Source organism: Puntigrus tetrazona, chromosome 15 (genome assembly GCF_018831695.1).
Source record: "Puntigrus tetrazona isolate hp1 chromosome 15, ASM1883169v1, whole genome shotgun sequence".
In the NCBI taxonomy this organism is placed as follows: domain Eukaryota; kingdom Metazoa; phylum Chordata; class Actinopteri; order Cypriniformes; family Cyprinidae; genus Puntigrus; species Puntigrus tetrazona.
This window is the reverse complement of record NC_056713.1, coordinates 4,165,624-4,188,232: the sequence shown is the minus strand read 5'-3', so window position 1 is coordinate 4,188,232 and position 22,609 is coordinate 4,165,624. Positions and strand designations below refer to the sequence as shown.

The following is a 22,609-nucleotide window of genomic DNA, read 5'->3' as shown; positions in this document are numbered from 1 at the left end:
TAAATTATATAAAGTGTCCTTCATATTTTTGTATAGTTTTATATTCATTTGTATTGATTTATGTTTTGGTAACGCTTTCTTATTAGCCTTTCACACTAAAATGTCTTGCTAACGTGCGATGAAACTACCTCAGGTTAAATAAACGCTGGTACCAGATTAAACATGGCATTTAAATGTTACAGTTCTCAAATATTAAAACCTTTAAACGTTTGGAGATGCCTATGGTTTGACCGCAATTAGAGTCAGAATGAATTTTATTGTAAGAGGAAATTCGATGAGGAACAGCGGGTAACTGTCTTCCCTTGCGCTTATTATTAGCAGAACTTGTGTTCTCGTAAATAGAAAAGGGGGGTCATTTTGTAACCGCTTGTTTGACTAAAATGGGACCGATATGAACTGAGCTGCGTGACACTGTTACGTATGAAAGTAACTCGTTTAGCTATAATATTTTTGCTGTACGCAACATTCTACTTCTGTCGCCGTGTCAAGTTTTCACTGAAGTTTACCACAACCTTGAATATGGGTGGAGCTTGGTGTGAGAAGCACAAAAATCATCATCAGGACTGGAGTACTGTCATTCTTAAGCGCAACCTGAAGTTTAGTGTGACTGGAATTGATGCCTTGAACGTTTCATAAATCACGGGATCAAAAGCGAATCTCACTGTCGGCGACGTGACGAAGTACAGGATAGTTTCAGTAATGAGGAGAGCCAATTGCCCCCCCACGACGTGAACCTGCAGCGTGAGGAGGTGTTTGGGGCAGCTTTCAGAGATGTTGTGTCTTCAAGTAGGAGGACATTTTGAAGAAACCACATGTGAATTCCTATCTGACTTGTAAGTGAGTTACTTTAAACACGTTTCTCAGCTTGTTCTTGATGCGTGGGCCAAAGAGGGCTGTAGATGTAAAAGAAAGTAAACAAAAAGCAAAATGTATGTAGTCATATCCTATCAAAGAATCGTGTCTAAACCTTCTTCTATTTTCTACAGAAATGTCTGAACTGTTAGAGGTCAAATACATAACTTAATTAAAATAAATTTAAACACAGCCGTGAGTAAAATATTCCAAAAAAAAAAAAAAAAAACTATTAAACATCAAGTATAAGATGGGCTCTCTCAAACGGGCAATTGAACTTACAGTTCAAGGTGATGGGAAAATAAGATAATACATTACAGAGACCAGAGATGGACTAAAGCTAATAGATAAAGGCCTACCCGTGAGAAAAGAAAATTAATCATGATGTGTAACATGTTCATTTGATGTTTTGTTCCAGAAAACATTTAAATTCATACTTACTGTATCATGATTGACATAATTGTGGCTATGTTGAAATTAGATTTATGCGTATTTGTATTGCCTTTCAGATGGATTCACAGAAAAGGCTTAGACTAAAATGCATGTTTGAATTTTTTCGACTGAAAATATCTTGCTCTGACATATCTTAAAATATGTGCTTTGACATTAATGTAATAAATGTCGTAATTCCGAAAATTAATTTAGCATTTCTCATTTTTAAGGTGGAGATCTTGCTATTTAAATACCATCAGGAATTAAAATTCTGAAAGAATTCAGTACTGTTGAAGGGTGAGAACCACCAGGGAGTAAGTGACTTTTTTGGTAAAATAACGATATCTATATTAAATTAAAGCTCTTGATGAGCTTTTCCTACTGGCAAAGTATACAGTCAGCCATGAGTCACCAAATGCTTGTTATAAACAATTAAAATAAGTGCAAAAATTATATCAAAGTATGGTGAATTTTTGTTTTGGCCCTCCTGTAAAGTTGGTGAAATGTCACTTATGTCTTTCTGGTTTTCACGCCTCGATATTAGCTTGAATTCATGCTGCATGCTAATTTAACCATTCGCACGTGATCCATCCATTGTAGTATTATTCTAAAGTGATAAATGTTGCAAAGGAAACAAGTTGGAAAGGATTTGTTTGTTTGTTTTTTCATAGAACTTTCCATCTGCGTTTAAAACTGCTCACCACAAATGAAACTCATCTCACATATTAAAAAAAACTGACTTTAGGTTTTGCTGTGGATAAAACGCATTTACTGTTTAAATAAAGAACAATGACAAAGAAAGAGTGGCATGGAAGGAAAAAATGAAAGAATGTGGAGTTGGAGAGAAACCATATTTCTTCATTTCCTTTGCTTCTTTAATTTTAACAGGGTTATCGCAACATAGCTATAATGGGGGAGCTTAGAACAAAACAGATTTCCTGAACATGTCCATCTCTGTTCTGTTGGACCAATGATGATGAAAGAATCAAAAGATGAACAACCACAACCGACCAGTGAGAACAGGTGAGAAAGAACAAGGATATAATCTTCAGTAAATGTAATTACCATTTTATTCCATGAGCATTTTCTTCGATAACATGACACTTCGGTAACACTTTTTCATAAATATAAAAAATGCTGCTAGCACGGTACACAATGGGGTCTTCAAAGATCAGACAAAACTCCTGAGTCTGCTGAAAGGCTTGCAGTTGTGTCAGGATGCGTGGGCTCCCAAAAGCCCCTGGGACAGTCATGGAGCGCACGCTGCTCTGTGGGGCAGACCTGCTGGGGTAGGTGCCATCCTTTTTATCAGTGCTTACTAATTAAGTCTGTTTGACTGTTTAACTGTTTGAGAAGTATTCCCGTAAACCCTGAAGTTATTAGTAATAAAAAAGTAGTTCTAGTTAAATACTACTTGAAATATAACTAATAGTTCAATAATTTCATTTTATTTTCAGATTCCATCAAATCTTATATCGTCTTATAGGCTGGGGTATAGACAAATTGGTAGTTGTATTGCATAGCCAATGCCTACTGTGAATACAAAAAAAGGACTTTTAAGAAGTATTACATTAAAAGTTTTACTGTTTTGTAAAACTATATTGTGGGAAGTCACTGTCCACATTGGTGTTTCGCCGTTTAATATATGCCATTTCTTTGTCTACGTGCAAAGTGGAAGCATAGTTTTAGTACACTATTAAGGACTAGTTTGTGTCATAATTTTCTGTTTATACCTGTGTTGTAACCTAATTATTATTTTTTTTAATTTTAAAGCTATTTTTTATAAAGCTAAAGCCTTGATAAACCTGTAATAATGTTATAGGCGGTTGGTATGAACTTTAAGAGAAATTGGACACATACAGTGTCAGACCTTTTTTAAGTTTTGTTATGTTGCAGCCTTATACTACGGGTTTTTTTTAAATTCTCATTAAAATACCTCATATGACAAAGTGAAAAATGAAAGATTTCAGAAATGCCTGTAAATTTATTAAAAGGGAAAGATTTGCATATGAATTCAGTGTAACAACACTTAAAATTTAGCTCAGCCTCCCATTTCTCTTGATCATTGCTGAGATGTTTCTACACCAGTCCATCTGTGGTGAAATAAATTGATTTTATTTGGAAGGGTACACACCTACAGGATTGTATTGTATTGCCAGTCTGCCCAGACTCGGCACCTAAAGGAGCCTCAGACTAGAGCAAAGCATGGAGATATCCTTAATGAATTCCACAGTGCAAAGGACCTGGGCCAGAGGTTCACCTTTCAACATGACAATGACCCCAAACGCACAGCCAAGGCCAAACAGGACTGGCTTAGTGACAACTCTCTGAATGTCCTACAGTGACCCAGCCACATCTCTGTCTTGAACCCTATCTCTGCAGAAACCTGAAAATGACTGTCCACCAATGGTCCCTATCCAACCCACACAAGCTTGAGAAGATTTACAAAGGAAAAAATTGCAAAAACAAATCCCCCAATCCAGGTGTGCAAGCTGACTAAATCCTCAAGGCTGTAATTTGTGCCGAAGGTGCTTCAACCAAGTACTGAATCAAGGGTCTAAATACTTATGAAATTGTGATATTTTAGGTTTTTATTTTTAGTAATTTTTTAAATGTCTAAATTTATATTTTCACCTTGTCATTATGAGGTAAGGAGTGTAGATTAATTAAAAACAGTTTGTAAACAGGCTGGTTTGTATCAGGCTGCAACATAAAATTTCAAAAAGTGAAAAGGGAAATACTTTCTAAATACGCTGTATGTAATTCGCCTCTGCGTGTAGTATCCGGCGTACACAGGAAATAACACTGTAGAGTGGTTTGAAAGCTGAAAGTTTGTTACATTCAACTAAAAATGACACTTACCTGCTTAGGTGTCATGTTTTTTAGATGTTCGTCTTTTCCTTTATTTTGTTATTTATGCTTTTGCTTATCAGTGTCCATTGTCTAGCATATTGGAACCATTTGTACCTTTTAATGTGGAGGCTTTCAGTTTTTTTAGCTTTCTTTAAAAAAAGAAACCCTTATGTTGCATATAATATTACAAACTAGTATTTCTTATTGTGTTGTTTTAATCTATTATTGTTTTCATAAACACGCTGGTTTTACCATTTACTGCACTTTCTTCTAGTTAACTGCTTATAGCATCTAATGAATTGGAACTGTTGCACATTACATCAATGAAAATAGATTATTTTAGCATATAAAAGGCTCTGTATTTGTATATGTTCTTCCATGCCAAGCCATGTTCTTTCGGAAGACACATGCAATTTTATTATCATATTTTTTTAGCATTAGTGGGAAGTTACTTGGTTTAGCTTAAATGTAAATTAATATATTATGTATGTTTAAAATGTTACTGAAATTACTAAAGGAATTGTTTACCAGGCTGAAATAAAAATTTTATGTAGTAGAAATATTTACTAACCCTCAGGCCATCAAAAATGTTAAGGTTAAAGAGTTATCATGTTGTGAAGTAAAAAGCTGCATATCATGAGAAACCAATCATGTATTTTAATGTTAAATCTGTAAACAGAGCTTGATCTTTGCCCCTTTGCTCTCTAGATTACTTTTTCAATGTAGAAATCAAAGTTTAGTGAAGTTAAAATATCTTGATGGATTTTTTAATCAAAATACGCAGCTTTTCATGTCATAACAACGTCTGATGGACTGGAGGCGTGTCAAGTACTTGGATTATTATGATATGAATACTCGTTCTGACAACACTTATTCACTGCGTAGGATCAGCTGTTGAACAAATTATGTAATGCTGAATTTCTCCAAATCTTTTTTGATATAGAACGAAAGTCGTCATTGACCTGTGTAAATTTTTAGCAAATAATTTTTAGTTGAAATTTTCCTTAGTGGTTGATAACTAGCGCCGTTTACTGAAGTTCTTCTCTAATGTTTTCTACAGAATAAAAAACTATTATGGTTATGTTGTATATATTTGCAAAAGTAAAGTTAGATAAAGGATGATAGCTTTTTGCTTTTTTATAATGCTCATTTCTGTCTTTAAAAATAGTGCTAATCTAGTGCTTCCCTTCACATTTCAAAACCATGAAATATGCTTTCATATTTACACTCTGTATTGTGCGTGGTGTCAATTATCAGAGGTTTCATTTCACTTCCTTTGTGTTCATTGTAAAGGAGCAAAATCCTGAAGCAAAGTGATTTTTATATTTTGAATTTAAATGAAAGGTAGCTGCAGTGCATCAGTTAGAAACAAATCCAAGATAGGTTTGAATAAACTAAATAAATTCCTAAAATTAAAGTAGTTTTCACTGTGATCTATATTTAGATTTTTTTTTGGCACCTAACTTTTGTGTACACTGACTTCCTTTTGTAAGAGTGCATACCCACAAAGCATTTCCTTGAATTCAGCAGTTGTTGTATTGTTTTGTATTGTATTGTAGTGTTTGTGTCAAATGATTTCTCATCTAATAATTACAATAACACAATATTCTCCATGATATTTTGATCCTTAGTGTTCTTTGCATTACAGTAAAATAACTCTTAAATAACTGTTTCTTTATTCAGAGTTTCCTGGTGGTCCAAGAATCATCTCAAGACCAGCTTCTGTGTGTGTCTGTGGGTGACAGAGGGGAGCCGGTCAAAGAATTCCCTATCTTAACCACTGGAGCAGGTATCAAAAGGCCTCTTTGATTGCTGCTTACATATGCTATACCCAGGTTTGCAATAAGAAGTCAAAATTTAACATGAACTCAAGCATTTATCATGATCAACATGTTCTCATGACTTAATCAACTCCAAAAAATCTAATTATCAGAGCTATGCTGTCTACATTTTATAGCTGCATACTATTACTGTCCACTTCCTGTTGTTTTATGTTTGTGTGTTTTGTCCTTTTTTAAGTTTATTTAGATTTTTATGAGACATGTTTCATGGTGTATGAAAGAATAACCTCAGATAATTTTTGGAAGGAAATGAATGAGCATAGGCATAGCAAGCAAGTTTGTTTTATATTTCCTCTTACAAACTGATATGGGAAGTACAGTATGGGAATAGTTTGAGCAATGTGCATGAGAAGTTTGTGCAAAGTTCATTAAACTCGTCTGCACAGTAGTTTGTTCTCTATTTGTGCATGCTGATAAAATTCACATCCTGAACCCTACAGTCTTCCTATTTCCTCATTACATTTGTGTACTTCAGTTCATGACTAGTCTGTCCAGTTTCTCGCTCTCACTCACAATGCTATAGTCTGAGTTAGTCTCTTATCTTTTTGTTTTTCTTTTATAGCTCTTCGCTTAACGGCATCACACCTGGCTTTCCCTGATCTCTTTCAACTGCTGCACTTCTACACAGTGAGCAGGTGGGGATGAGTTATTTTTTATCTAGCGGCTATTGATAAGGAAATACGTCTGTTTTACTTAGTAACAGGATGTTACCACAGGAAACTCTGTGCCCCCCTGTGCTGGATAGTAAGTTATAATAAATCTTCTATGCACTGTTAAAAATACTGCTAACCTGTGATTCCACCCATTAAAATGTGTTTTTGTTTGGTATACATTTATGTATATAGGTTGGTTAAGTGATGTTAGTAATAGTATTTCTGTCTTGAATAAAACCAGTAATTTTAGACATTTCTGGTTACCATGTCGGACAAACAGTCTCAAATAATCAGTAATCTGTTTGCATCCATTGCAGTAAAATTGCAACATAGTGAAAGATGAAACCTTTAAGGGGCAGCCTATAATTGTTACATTAAATTGATATTTGAACCTTATTAAACCTGATTGAAACTTTGTTTGTTGGTATAATGTTGTATTATATAGAATCAGTGGTGTTAAATAATATTGATGTTTTTGCGTTATTAAAAATGGTTAAACTTAAGATATAAATAATTCTAGATCACATATATATATATATATATATATATATATATATATATATATATATATATATATATATATATATATATATATATATATATATATATATATATTGTATTTGTTTCTAATATTTTCTTCACTTAATTTTCTCTCAGGGATGTTTTGCCTGTCTGTTTATTGGTTCCCTCATGGGTTTACACCCTTAAAAGTCTACCAGATCATCTTGTTCCTCTGCTTGGTCCAAGTTAGTACTTGCCCTGTCATTTACAATTCTCTTTACTACACTGTAATTCTGCTGTTATGCAAAACAGACTCTGAATTCCAGTAATTTGTTTTACCTTTAGAGACCTGGCTCTGCCCCCTTGCAGATCCGCTGATTAGCAGTATTACTTCAGAAGCACAAGACGTAGCAGAAACATCAGAAACAGTCATGTGCACTATACAGGTGATACAGACCCTCTGGGTCAGTGACCTTTACTTTATATCTCTGATGATTTTAGTTTTATAATATATGTTTGGTGTTAAATAAGTGGTATATGTAATCGCATCATTCAGAACTTATTGTGCTTAGTAATTCTAATTTCAGAATTTTTAATTCAGGTATGACATAAAGCAAACTACTGGTTCTTGGCCATGTTCTTAGCCAAACATCTCCAGGTTACACATGTAACCATAGTTCCTTAAAGGAACAAGACGCCATGTCTGTGACACTATGGGAAATGCCTCCAGCGTGATCATGCTATGAATAGAATGTGACAGATTTCATGGGTGGAAATTGGCCAGGAAGCATAAACACGTGGAGTGCAGCTGGCTTCAGCTTCTGTCTTGAAGAGAGCGCTGGCAGGGATGCCGGAAGTGTGGTTACAAGAAGCAGTGTCTCGTCCCTTTGAGGAACCATGGTTACATGTGTAGACCATACCGCAGCATTACAGACCTCGGCCAACAAGAACCCAGATAATAGGGCCTTGGAAGCCGCCACACCTCATGTTGAGTTTGCTCTGACCCCTTCTTAGGGATTCCGAAGCAGACAAGCAGTTGCTCACTCTTTCTTCACATGGCAGTCCATGGACATATACAGTTAAGCTTCTGCTGGCCAGCTCCCGAAAGGGAGGGAAATTGAGACCAGCTGTGACGTAACCGTAGGGACCTTAGGACTCTAACCCACTCATGGGCACCGGAACCTCTTGGCCAATACCAGGCGCTAACTCCGAGAACGAAGGGGCCACTGAGAGGGCTTGAAGGTCACCTACTCTCCTCAGAGAACACAGTACAAGCAACAGTGTCTTTATCGTCAGCAGACAATCAGAGATATGCTCTATGGGCTCAAATGGTGGCCCAGAGAGGGCCTCTAACACCACAGCCAGATCCCATGTTGGAACCTGGGATTGTACTGGAGGCCTCAACCTCAGCACACCGCAAAGGAAACATGTCACCAGGGGGTCTCTACCAACTGTATTTCCACCAAGAGAGGTATGGTAAGGCCAAGATCACTGCCATGTAAACCTTTAGGGTTGAGTGAGTGACCCCTGTAGAGAACTTAGCCTGCAGGAACTGTGGCACTGTACCAAACTGGGTCAAGCTGGCAGTCTCTACACAATGAAGTGAAAAGTTTCCACTTTCCAGGTCATACCGTTTCCTTGTAAATAGAGTTCTGAATTGGAGGATGGTCTCAACAACCTCAGCTGAGAGACCAGGAGCTATGAGTTATGCCAGCTCAGGGGCCATATCCACAGTTTCCACAACTCCTGCCTCTGAGAGGAGGTCCTTCCTGTCTTCCCATGGAGAGCCCCAGTGGAACTAGATGAACTAGAGAGAACCAGAGGGGAAATTGCACGTTCTCTTGACTTGAAAGAGGTCCACCTCTGGCTGATAAAACACTCTCCAGATCTGATCCATCCTCAGGGTGGAGCATCCATTTCCTGGGCCTAGGCCCCTGCCTCAACAGGATGTCTGCTTCCACATTTAAATGTCTGGGAATATAGACAGCTCTCAGTGTGAGGAGTCTGTCCCGGGCCCAAACAAGGATCTGGTGTACAAGGGGCATGAACTCAGACCTACTTGATGGTTTATGTAAGAGACCACAAATGTGTTGTCAGCCATTTGTCAATGTGCTTGACTATGCGGATGCCCTGGAGTCGTAGAGGAGCATCCGCACACTTCGTTTTTTGTTTGTTCGAGACAAAATTTTGTATGCTTCAGCATTCTTTTACGGAAACGTGGCTCAGCAACAGAATTCCGGACACCGCCATTCAGCTAACCGGGCTAACCGCATTTCGTGCTGACAGAAATGTTGCACTGTGCGGTAAGACTCGAGGTGGTGGCGTGTGTGTTTATATCAACACGGAATGGTGTAAGGACTTTGTGCTTATATCTAACTATTGCTCATCACAAGTGGAGTTTAATATTGTCAAATGCAGACCCTTTTATCTACCCCGGGAATTCACTACCGTCTACACCATCGGAGTTTACATTCCACCCAGCGCTAATGCTATGGAGGCTCTGAGCGAGCTGTACAAAGCTATTAGCGATGGACTGTTTATCATCGCCGGAGATTTCAATCACGCAAATCTCAAAACAGTGCTCCCTAAATTCTATCAGCATGTGGACTTTGCTACGAGAGGAGCGAACATGCTGGATCTTGTTTACACAAACATTCCAGGCGCATATCGTGCGGAACCCTGCCCCCACCTCGGCTACTCAGACCACATCTCTGTTATGTTGATTCCAGCATACAGACCACTCATCAGATGCTCTAAACCGGTTCTGAAACAGATTAAAACCTGGCCAGCAGGATCCATCTCTGCTCTTCAAGACTGTTTTGAGTGTACTGACTGGGAAATATTTAGGGAGGCTGCAACCAACGGCGATTCCATTGACTTGGAGGAGTACACATCATCAGTGACTGGCTACATCGAGAAGTGCATTGATGATGTGACTGTCTCCAAGACCATCACCACATGTTCTAACCAGAAACCGTGGTTGAACGTTAACGTGCGTGCTGTCCTGAAGGAGTGAGACTTTGCCTTCAGAGCAAAGGACCGGGCACACTAAAAACAGCGAGGGCCAAACTGTCCTGAGCTATCAGAGAAGCAAAGCGTGCTTATGCTAAAAGAATCCACGGCCACTTCCAAAAAAGCAGTGACTCACGGCGCATATGGCAGGGCATTCAAACGGTCACCAACTACAAGACAACTTCACCTGTCTGTGATGCACATTTTGAGGCACAGAATAAAACAACGGTGAGGATGTCCACACCTCATACCAACGACCCAGTACTCTGCTTCACCACAGCTGACGTGAGGAAGACACTTTATAGAGTTAACCCACGGAAGTCTGCTGGACCGGACAACGTTCCAGGCAGAGTACTAAAGGAGTGTGCAGAGCAGCTGGCTGATGTCTTCACTGATATCTTCATTATCTCTCTGAGCAGCTCTGTCATACCGACGTGCCTCAAAACAACAACAATTGTCCTGGTGCCTAAGAAGTCTGTGATTTCTTGCCTCAGTGACTATCGTCCCGTCGCACTCACACCAATTGTGATGAAATGCTTTAAGAGGCTTGTCATGAGGCACATCAAGTCACAGCTACCACCTTCACTTAACCCATTACAGTTTGCGTATCGTCCAAACTGCTCTACGGACGATGCTATCACCACAACCCTCCATCTTGCCCTCTCACATCTGGACTCAAAGGGAAACTATGTCCGAATGCTGTTCATTGACTGTTCATCCCTCAGCAACTTATAGAGACGCTAAGCATGTTGGGCCTGAACACCTCTCTCTGCAACTGGATCTTGGACTTTCTAACTGACAGACCTCAGTCAGTCCAGATCGGGAACAGCATCTCCAGTACCACCACACTGAACACTGGAGCTCCTCAGGGCTGTGTGCTCAGTCCACTGCTGTTCACTTTGCTGACTCACGACTGTGCAGCGATGCACAGCTCCAATCATATAATCAAGTTCACTGATGACACGACCGTGGTGGGTCTCATCAGCAAGAACGACGAGTCAGCATACAGAGATGAGGTGCAGCAGCTCACAACTTGGTGTAGAGCCAACAATCTATGTCGACAATCTGAATGTCGACAAGACAAAGTAGATGATTGTTGACTTCAAGCGAGCAAAGAGTGACCATTCTCCGCTGTCCATCGACGGGTCCAAGGTGGACACCGCCAAGAGCACCAGATTCCTTGGTGTTCATCTGGCGGATAACTTCACCTGGTCACTCAACACCAGCTCCATCACCAAGATAGCCCAGCAGCGCCTCTACTTCTTGAGGAGGCTGAGCAGAGCTCATCTCCCTCCACCCATCCTGACTATGTTCTATAGAGGGACCATTGAGAGCTTCCTGTGCAGCTGCATCACTGCCTGGTTTGGGAATTGCACCGTATCGGATTGCAAGACCCTCCAAAGAATAGTGAGGACAGCTGAAAAGATCATTGGCATCTCTCTGCCCTCTATCACGGATATTTACACCACACACTGCATCCGTAAAGCCCACAATATAGCACAGGACCCCACACATCCCTCACACACATTATTCACCTTCCTGCCACCTGGAAAGAGGTACCGGAGCATTCGGGCCCTCACAACCAGATTGCTGAACAGTTTCTTCCCACAAGCCTTCAGACTCCTCAATAACCACACCTGAATGGACTTCCTGTTCCATAAGCATTCTTGCACATCATATGTATTGTTGTGCACTTCATATTTATTGTTGTTTGTATTTTGTGTTCTTGCACTGATTATGTCTTTGCCTTGCACTGATTTTGTCTTTGCACTGTTTGCACTAGTTTGCACACTGGGTTTGCACTCTACTCCCCTGCTGTTTTCACTAGTCCGTACCCTCTTTCTACAGTGTGCAGGACCAAACGAGACACATTTGGCAGTAGTTTCCATGCTGCAAAATGCTCTTCTAAGGGAATCAGTCTCTCAAGACTGACCTCCGGTATCACTAGAGCTGCTAGCTTGGTGCCCTGAAGCGGGAAACCGTCACAAGACATATCAGTCTAGATGCTCTAGGGGGCCCCTCACAGCAACAAGATTCTCAGCTCCACTGCATTCTCAGTTGAAAGAAACTAAGAGATGTGCTCACTGGAGACAACTGCATCCTGAAACTCTGGCAGGGTTGACAGATTGATCTCCTGAGTGCACTGAGGAGAGACGGGCACCGTGTACTGCGGTGTGCATAGTCCATAGTGTCAGGACAAAATCAAGGAGCTGAAACACAGTTGGGGCTGCTCGGTCCAGCAGTCCCTCTCCTCCACAGTGTTCCTTATTCAATAAATTTTTCTCAAGCTCTCCCCCTCAGAAAGAAACGTGTCATAGCGGCAGCAGTATCCAATGCCATCCTCGCAATCTCAATCTCCACCATGCCTCAACAGCAGCGGGAGAGAACCACGAGCTTGCAGGACATGCTCTTAGGAGGAGCATTTACAGCATGATCAACCCTCTCGAGAGCTGACAGTGCGAGCTCCACTCCCCATGCTGTTCATAATGACAACTTGCTTGTGCAGAAAATCACTAGATCCGGGGAGAAAGTAAGAGCATAGGAGATCGCCATCCTCATTCCTTCCACCAAATGCCACTGTGATTCCCCCGATGCCACATCCACCATGAGGAACGCTGGTAAAGACCCTCTCCTCAAAATGAGCCCTGTGAGAGAAAAACATACGCAGAAACTGACGTTCGCATGTGAGCAATCAGCTCCCTCAAGAGCTGACTATGTTTGCTTTGCTCTCGAGCAGACAACACTCAGACTGCATGTATCCCCTCCCATAAAGTAGTTAAAGAGGGGAATAAGACAGCTTACCAAAAGACTGGTACACACACAGAGCACATTTCTGAATGACAAAAAGCTGAAGCCGGCTGCACTCCACGTGCTTATATGCTTCCTGGCCAATGACGTCATCCACCCATGACGTCTTGCCCATCCTTTGGACTGATTACACATACTATTCAGAGTATGGTCATGCTGGAGGCATTTCCCATAGTGTCATTGTGATTGTTGAATAAATGTTTTTATTTTCTTTTTTTTTAATTAAAAGTATTCTCGTAAAACAAAACATTTGTGAATAAAGCACCATTTCTATCCAGTGAGTTGAAGAGAACAAAATCACAATTTGCTGATTACCTTGCACTAAGCTCATTTTAGCATTTCGGATGCCGTGCAGTGAGATCAGTCTGTTGGTTGGTCCAGTTACGCTGTCTCATCACAAAGTCATATGTCATTTTTGCCCGTTAAAGAAGTTTATTTGCATGTTTTCTTACCGGATAAGAATTTTTTTTTTTAAGTCCGTCTTGCTGTTTTGTCATTCAGCGTTTTTATGTGAAATTCCATAATGTGCATAGAAATAGGTGGATGGAAACAACATAGCTAATGACAATAAGTTATTAAAAAGATTTTAATCCATCAAATCATTTGGTAGGCTTAAAACTTTGTTTGGATATGGTCTACAGTGATGTGTTGAACTTATTGGACTTTAGAGTGCAATGTTAAAACAATAGTTTATGCCATCACAGCATTACTCGTAGTGACAGATAGGCAACTAATGAATCCATTAGGAATCTATTTTGTTCTTTTTAATCTTTGCAACTATAATGTAAAGTAAGAGGCAAGACTTTGAAATGTTTTCTGATTGTTGGTAGGTTACAGCTGCCAGTGGTGCCATGTGCTTCATCAATCCCTTGTACCTTCAAGAACATGGTGATGATTGGCTTACTCATTCTTCAGCCAGCACAGTTAATCTTCCAATGAACTTGAGGCGAGACAAGCGGTTGAGTACCACAAGAGCATGGACAGGAAGAGGACTCAAAAAGAGGTCATCTACACTATCCGATGACAACTCTAACAGCTTTGACCATGACAGAGGTAGTGGTTATCTGTTATATGTCAGTTGTCTTTTACTTCCATATTTTGTTTTATTTTCAGTCTTTCTAATCTTTTAATTTGCCTTAGTCATTTTTATTAGTTTTGATATTGTTTAGTTCATATATTTTTGTTTAGCTTTAATTTATTCACAACACATTTACATTTATTTACATTGTTTTGATAATTTAATACTTCAACTTATTTTATACAAATTTTATTCCATTTCTATCCTTTGAGACATGTGTCAATAGATTGCAAAACAGTCCCCAAAACATCCCTAAATGTTTTATTTATTTATTACATCCTTTGTTGACATGATATTGACATGTTGCAGTTCTGCACCTATGTTTGAACCGTCCCTCTTTTCATTGTGGTGCGTGAACCACAGTATTTTGAATTTCTTTTTAATGTTGTAAAACGTTAGACATCGTACTTCTGTTTCAACAGATAGATAACACTAGTGCAACGGTTATGTGAAAATCCTAAAAACATTTGATTTCTAAAAACATTTGATTATTTGTGCACTCATTCATATGTCTTAACTACCAAACTAAACAAGTTTTAAGTTGTGAATAACTAAGTAAAATAAAATAACATAATTTACTTGTGGTTTGGATATGTTGTGTAAAAGGAAAAAGGTGTTATCTTTAAAGTGAAAAGTTTATGTTAAATGTTATAACAGCAACAATGGCTTAATCGGTTAAGACATTTTTAGAAGGAGAAGATGTATTAAGTATAATCTTTGTTAAAACATCTGTTTGTTTAAAATCTATCTTTGTGCGGGACTCTTCTAACAGGGTTATGTGTTAGGGGCTGGAGTTAGTAGGTATGCTTTGGGAGCAGATTCTTCACTTATTCTGTGTTTTGACAACCCAGTGTGAGGATTTATCTGACTATTCTCTCTGGATTTCCCTAATTTGTGACAAACAATTTTTTTTTGGAACAGTTTTTTTTTAACTGGAACATAGATTTTGACGTCTATCTTATTTTAATGACTATCTCTGATGCTTTTTCTTGGTGTTTTTAGATTGCAGTAAGCTGGTCAGTTCTATTTTTTATTTTATTTAACTTTGTATCTGCAACATACTAGGAAATCTTGTGCATCTGTTGCTGACTTTTTGGCTTTTCATTAAGTATTTTTAGACTAGTGGGAAAAAAATTCTAAATACACTTTAAAGCGTTTTTTTTTATAGCACTTTATCCATTTGCACCTGTAGATTTCAATTACAGTAAATCTTTGAAGCCTGTTTTCTAAGAATTTTTCTCCTGCACTGATCCAAAAATCTTCAGCAGCACCTGCGTTTTGGTAGTATTTTCTCATTAATTAAGTGAAAAAAAGAAGGAAAAAAGAAATACAAAATCCCTTTAACTCTAATATCCCATGTTAAAAAGGTAATCTTCCATATTGTATTTAAAGTGCTCTATTTTCACACACTAATTTGTACTTAATATACAAAAAAAATGTATTACTTCTTAAGATAAACTTAAGATCAACTAAGTGTACTCAATTGTGCTATTTTGGGGCTTCATGAATATGAACTAAAATGCACTTTTAACATAATCTCTTTATTTAAAAAAAATTTATTTAGTTACCACTTGTACACTTGAACCCATCTTTCATACACTAGTACACTGAAGTGTACTACATCAGTAAATATGAAGGTGGGACCAGTGCATTAACAGCATTATAATATTTTAATTGCATTATTTTTTAAAAACATAAAAGTTTAGGATTTTTTTTCTCCATTGACCTGCAGTGTTTCGCATCAAGTTTGCATTAAATATTTATATTTTAAGTAATTTTAGTTAAGAATAACAACATTGATTTCAAGTATCCAACATGTAATATTTATGTACTACATCAGGATCAGTTGATAAAAAGGCAGCTCTCAAATAGTGTCATGTAGGTTAATGTCATTGTTTCTTCTCAAAGGATCATTTGAGAAGAATCCAGACTCTCCAGCTACCCCAAGTGGAGTTGTTCTTCGAAGGGCGAGTGCCAGCAAGGAAGACCCCCTGAAAAGAGCAAGTGTTGAGTCCATTCAAAGCCCTCTCCCTCAGTCACCACACCGTGTGTCGTGGATAGAAGACAAAATATGGTTGAACTCTTCAATTCCTTCCTCTCTGCTTCAACCTCCCGGCTTAGAGTTAGACTCGCTGTCAGTCAGCAGTATAGAGGAGGAATCTGAACCAGCTTTAAGCCCCTCCCCATCCATACCTTCATCCCGCTTCCAGCTGGCAGATAAAATGAAGAACCGCCTCTCTGCTGTGGGTCAGGCTCTGGGTGGACTTGTGTCACCGCAACGGAGACTGAGTAAACGTGTTCAGGAGATGGCGGAGCGAAAGAGTGGGGCTTTTGCAGAGGCTGTTAGGGGATTTGTAGAGCAAACTCTTTCAAACGGGCTTAGTCCTGGAGTTACCTGTACCGAGATGCTGCAGGAAGTGCGTTCGTCTCTTACTGCTCTGAGAGAAACCCTATTTGATTGTCCAGAGATCCAAAGCATCACAGACAGCGTCGGAGACACTCCAGATTTTGAGCTAGGTATGACCTGGAGATTAAAGGCACATAATAAAATGTTTGTTATCAGTTTATCTGTATTATTTTATCGACAAATGCAATTGAAATACAATTGAATTATAAGAGGTGGGTCTACACAGTGAACATGGGATTTCTCTGGTCATTAAGACCAATTCTCACTATTTACTAGATGCTTATTAGCATGCCTATTTATAACATATTGGCTGTTTATATCCATTCTACACTGGGTATTCTACATCCTTAATCCTACCCTATACGTAAAGTTAACAGCTATATGTGAAAACTGAAAACTGCTCAATTCTTGAGAAGAAAGTGTTTTCTTAAAGTTTGTGCAAAGTCAATGTTAAATGTGTGTCTCACCACAGAAAAAAAATGTGTTATTAACCACCCAGCCAAATTTGAATGCTAAAAACACAAAGTAAATAGGTATCCAAATCTTGAAAAAAAAAAAAAAGCAGTCCTCTCTGCTCTCAAACGCTGGGGACATGTCTGCTTATGGCGCTGAAACCACGCCCGCTCACAGCAAAGCTGCCGTCCCTCTCAACTGTATTTCTCAAGCAGCTTGATTTTAATAGGAGACCAAGCTCAGTTGTTTTGTAAATTATAGCAACCATGTAATGTGACGAAGGCAAAGCTAGATAGCAAACTGTAAGCTGTAGCATCTAATGGTAATGACAGTAACTCATGATTAAACGGATGAATCACTGATGCTTCTGCACTTTAGTTATTTTGTTTGACTTGAAGCAGCACTGCGCAGAATAATCAATGCTTGACATCAAAGTACCACAAGAGTGATTCAAGCATAATGACCTTTCCTCACTGTGATTTCATACAGCGATCGGTCTGTGCTCTGCGGTCAGTGCTGCTTCAAGTCCAACACAGCTTTTATAGTTTTGTGGGGAAGGCAGTGCTCGGTGGCTTCATTGAATTGCAGAGCTCCAATTTAGACACGCAGAATAAATCCTGGTCACGAAAATGGTGAAAAACTGTTTAATAGTATAACTCCACTATTAAGTATTAAATACAGGGGTTGGATAATGAAACTGAAATGCCCAGTTTTAGACAACAAAAATTCATTAGTGTGGTGTAGGGCCTCCTTTTGCGGCCAAAACAGCATCAATTCGTTTTGGCCAGAGGGATTTTGAGCAATTCTTGCAGAATAATGGCCAGGTTACTATATGATGCTGGTGGAGGAAAATATTTCCTTGCTTCTTTAAAACACCCCAAAGTGTTTTTTGTTCACTTTCATGTTCTCAAACCACCATGTCACCAGTCTGTGTATTGGTGCATTATCATCCTGATACACAGCACCGCATTCAGGATACAATGTTTGAACCATTGGGTGCACATGGTCCTCCAGAATGGTTTGGGAGTCCTTGGCAGTGATACGCCCATCTAGCACAAGTATTGAGCCTAGGGAATGCTGTGATATTGCAGCACAAACCATCACTGATCCACCCCCATGCTTCACTCTGGCATGCAACAGTCTGGGTGATACACTTCTTTGGGGCTTCTCCCCACCATAACTCTCCCAGATGTGGGAAAGACCGTAAAGGTAGACTCATCAGAGAACAAAACATGTTTCACATTGTCCACAGTCCAAGATTTTCATTGCTGGCACCACTGAAACTGACGTTTAGCATTGGCACAAGTGACCAAAGGTTTGGTTGTAGCAGCCCGCCCATGTATATTGACCCTGTGGAACTCTTGACAGGCGGTTTTGGTGGGAACAGGAGAGCTGAGGTGCACATTTAATTCTGCAGTGAGTTGGGCAGCTGTCGTATTATGTTTTTTGGATACATCCCTTTTGGACAGGTTACTCTTGTTGGATGTGGTCCATCCTGCTTGGTGGTATGCTGACATTACACTGGATACAGTGGCTCTTAATACATCACAAAGACTTGCTGTTTGGGTCACAGATGTGCCAGCAAGACGTGCACCAACAATTTGTCCTCTTTTGAACTCTGAAAAGTCACCTATAATGTTGTGTACATTACAATATTTTAAGCAAAATTGCTATTACTCTGCTAATTAAATCTTCATACTCTGCTCTTACTAGTGAAATGTGCAATCAAGGAAGATTGGCCACCAGGCTGGTCAAATTTAGCCATGAAACCTCCAACACTAAATTGGCCAGTGTTTCAGTTTCATTGTCCAACCCCTGTAGTTCACAGTATTTATAAAGTTTCAGCAATTTATAATGTTTTTACAAAACTGACTTTACACAGACTTTAAAGAGCAAACTAAAGGTGGTTTAACAATATAAAGCATGTTTGATCATGGTGATACACAGGTTATAGCACAAAACAACAATTATTATTTGCCTCTAATAAAATCTAATTTATTCACAAATCTGTTTTTCTCTCTGCCCTTAGATGCTATGCTGGAGCTTGCCTTGCATAAAGTAGCTCTGAAGCCAGTTTACTCTCACCTTTATGTATGTCTAAAGACAGCGCGCAGGGATGATGGCACTCTGCAGCGTTTAGAGGACAACAAGAGCACCCTGGAGAACCGTAGCCTGGAGGAACTGGAGGGTGCATCAGGGGCCGGGGTACCTGATTCCAGCATGATGGAGAAGATCCAGCAACGCTGGACCACAATCCATGAGGCCTATTCGCCCAGTAAAAAAGTTGACACACTGCTCAAAGTCTGCAAGAATATTTACCATAGTATGAATGCTAATGCCAAGCCCGGTGAGTGAAGTAGTATTGTAGAGACATAATGCAGATTCTCTTTGTTGATGTCAGCCTGTGAGAAATTCCACATTCCATTTTCTTTGAACGTTGACCTTTTATTTTCTCTGTTTATATACTCCCAGTTTGCCATACTTTTTTACAAAACTAGTATTTTCACCACTTAAAAAATAGTTTTAATGTCAGTTATTTCTATATTTTGCTGTACTGTGTCAGTAGGACAGAGATCTGATCTAATCATTATTCAGTCTGTCTGAAATGACATGAAGAAACAAAATATCCTGAAACAGACTAAATCCAGAAGAACTGTGGCAACATCTCAACATCTGTGGCAAGATGCTTCAAGGCATTTTACACGTTTATGCAAAAATGCTGTTAAATGAGGATGTTTTCAAAAATTGATTTTCTTTATCAATTAACTTCTATTACCTAAATTAAATCATGTTAGGTATGAACATCCTTTGAGTTTAAAGCAGCTTTTGCCCTTGGCGCTGTAGCCTTGCAGGTAGGTTTCTTGAAGCATCTTGCAGTCGTTGCCACTTGCGGAGGTTAGATGTAGATGTGTGGAGCACTGGCTGTTTTCTATTGACTAACTAAAGCAAAAGTAACTCAACTAACTTAAAACCAGTTTAGCAGGTGAAAATACTTATGCTCTAATACTTTTGGCCAACACTGTAAAAGCAGAGATTCCAACAATTCCAAACATACCTGTAAAGACATTTTAAAGCACTTATTATCTGATTATGTCCAATAGCCATTATGGTGTAAATTTATGTTTCGTGTTAGGTACGATCTTCGGGGCAGATGACTTCCTGCCATGCCTGACATGGGTGTTGCTGCGTAGCGATGTAGCTACACTTCAGGTTGACACTGACTACATGATGGAGCTGCTAGACCCCCTGCAACTACAAGGAGAGGGTAGGGACACATTCAAACCCATAAACAAGTGTTTGCAGTACTAGTTTATATGCAGTGATACTGTCATGCTTTCTAAACAATACTTGAAGTACCCTGAAGTGTGTCATAAACGTCCCTTTAAATTTAGTTTTAAAATTAGAATTTTCTGTTTGTACCGGAGCATCTATCATTCAGATAACACTACATTTTATTGTGTAAAACTGAATTCAACTTTAAGAAATTATGAGACTTAAATGCTTAAAGAATTTGGAAAACATTAAATCTTTTGTTTTTTGGTGCATTAGAATATTAAATCTAGTAACGTCAACAGAATTTTGCCCCCGAAGGGTGCAGTTCAAGGAGTAGTTCACCCAAAGATGAAAATGCTGACATTATTTTATCACCTTCGAGTAGTTGCTTTGTTCTGCTGAGCACAAAGGAATGTTTTGAAGAAAGTTTGTAACCTGGCTGTTTTGGGTCACTATTGACGTCCATAGCAGGAAAAAAATACTATGAAAGTCAATGGTGACCCAAAACAGCCGGTTACAAACTGTTGTGTTTGGCTGAACAAACAAATTCATACAGGCTTGGAATTTCTTAAGGGTGAGTAAATGATGACAGATTTTTCATTTTTGGGTGAACTAATGCTTTTGGTAGTTATATATATTCTCATACAAGCATGTGTAATGTGAACAATGTCTTTTGGTCTTTCTCTCAGGTGGGTACTACCTTACATCTCTGTACGCTGCCCTTTTTTATATTAGCAGCTTCCGGCCTCGTCTAGCGAAGCGGCAACTTAGCGCAGAAGCACACAGATCTCTCAGCCAATGGCACCGCAGACGCACACTGCACTGCAACCAATCACGCCGCAGCAGAAATCGAAGGACCATACGGAGACATGGTCTTGCAGATGGAAGCCGTAAAACATCAGACGAACGGAGCTCTTTGAATGCGAGCACAGAGTTCAGCGATCTGACTGACGCCATGCCAGCCTCTGACGTTCAAGAAACTCTCCAAGGTTTGGAGGAAGAGTTAGAGGCGGTAAAGGAAGAAGAGGAGGAAAAACAAATACAGGCACCAGAGACATTGCACCTCACCAGTTCTAAAACAGGAGATAAAATTGGAGGTGATGGAGTAAGCTGGAAAAAAGACAACTAAAATAACAAATGAGGAAATGATTAACTTTGAACTTAAAAGGAATAGTTTGCCCAAAAATGTAAATTATGTCATCATTTACCTGCTCTTGAGTAGTTCCAAACCTGCATGAATTTCTTTGTTCTGCCAAACACAAAGGAAGATATTTTGGGAAAAGTTTGTAACCAGGCTGTGTTGGATCATCATTGACTCTCAAAAATGTCTAAAGTGTACTCGCAAGTGTAGCCCTGATTTTCCTGTTATGTTAGACAATAAAATGAGTTAAGAAAACTAATCGTGGCAAACCTCCACAATACCCTAACTTTAACAATCTGCTGTAAGTAGTTTTTAATAATGTTAAATTTTTCACCATGATTTACTCGTGCTCTTATCAAACAACTCATTTTCTATATACAGTATATTGCTTTTTATTTAATAAATTAACTTTCACTTGAATGACCATGTTGGGAGATTATTTTAATTGTTTATTGTTTTATTGTTTTTTTGCACTAATGAAAATTCTCTGTTCTGTGGCAAACTGTCTTGAACTGGTTTGAATGAAGTAATTTCCTCTTCTTGTGCTCCAGTATAATTATGTTTTGACCACTAGGGGGAAGTATTGTACATGGTTTTCTATATTTTTTCCCCAAGAAAAATTTTGAGTTCTCATCATGTGTTCTAATGTTGCAAAAGATACCTATTTTTTATTTATTATTTTAAAATGTGTATTTTTTTCTGACGGCAGTATGTGGGTAGTTCACCCTTAAGATCATCATAAATGTATAATACAATTACATTTGAAAGTGCAAAAACAGGAGTCTCTGTAATTCACATTATATTTTTTAAACATACAGAAGCATTCTTTCTTCATCACTTGACAGTATATTGTAAAAGGTGCACATTATAAAAAAACATTCTTAAAAATGCTTGTTTATATAGAATAATTCTTATAAACAGCTGACAAAAACCGAGAGAAACAAGATCACAAGCCCCATTTTGTATTCAGATATCTTGAACTCGGTCTAAACTGACATACTATGCAGCCTATTAAGGCTGTTTTTCAGCCACACCAGCATCCAAAACACTTCAAGTCATCATTTAGAAATAAACAATTACGCATTTTTCACTTAAGCAATGGATTATGTGCAGATGCAGTGAAATAACGCATCCAGCACAGGGCATAAATGAGATATATGACCTTCTCTTGTGTGCTGCTGAATATACAGATGGTTAAAGCCTGCTCTATTTAAAGACTAAAGACAGCAACAAAGAGGAGCTGGCTTTCAAATACACACATTTTGAATTTGTGATGCTTTGATTGACAGCTTTGTAAGGAGTGTG

At 38.8% G+C, this 22,609-nt stretch overlaps 1 protein-coding gene across 4 annotated transcripts; it reads left to right on the top strand.

Annotated features, from left to right (window-relative positions):
• The first annotated feature begins 388 nt into the window (after window positions 1-388).
• On the top strand, window positions 389-21,724 carry rinl (Ras and Rab interactor-like). 4 transcript variants are annotated; one of them, XM_043258821.1, is made up of 12 exons: window positions 389-833; window positions 2,173-2,307; window positions 2,429-2,573; window positions 5,821-5,926; window positions 6,541-6,613; window positions 7,289-7,377; window positions 7,478-7,596; window positions 13,783-14,005; window positions 15,939-16,547; window positions 18,920-19,237; window positions 20,024-20,155; window positions 20,899-21,070. In XM_043258821.1, exons 2-12 carry the CDS (start codon window positions 2,255-2,257, stop codon window positions 20,916-20,918), a joined length of 1,887 nt encoding a protein of 628 aa, XP_043114756.1. In that variant the 5' UTR covers window positions 389-833; window positions 2,173-2,254; the 3' UTR covers window positions 20,919-21,070. The 4 variants fall into 4 exon arrangements, with proteins under 4 accessions (XP_043114756.1, XP_043114753.1, XP_043114754.1 ...); XM_043258818.1 differs by having other exon boundaries at window positions 390-833; window positions 20,853-21,724; XM_043258819.1 differs by having other exon boundaries at window positions 390-837; window positions 20,853-21,724.
• The last annotated feature ends 885 nt before the right edge of the window (window positions 21,725-22,609 follow it).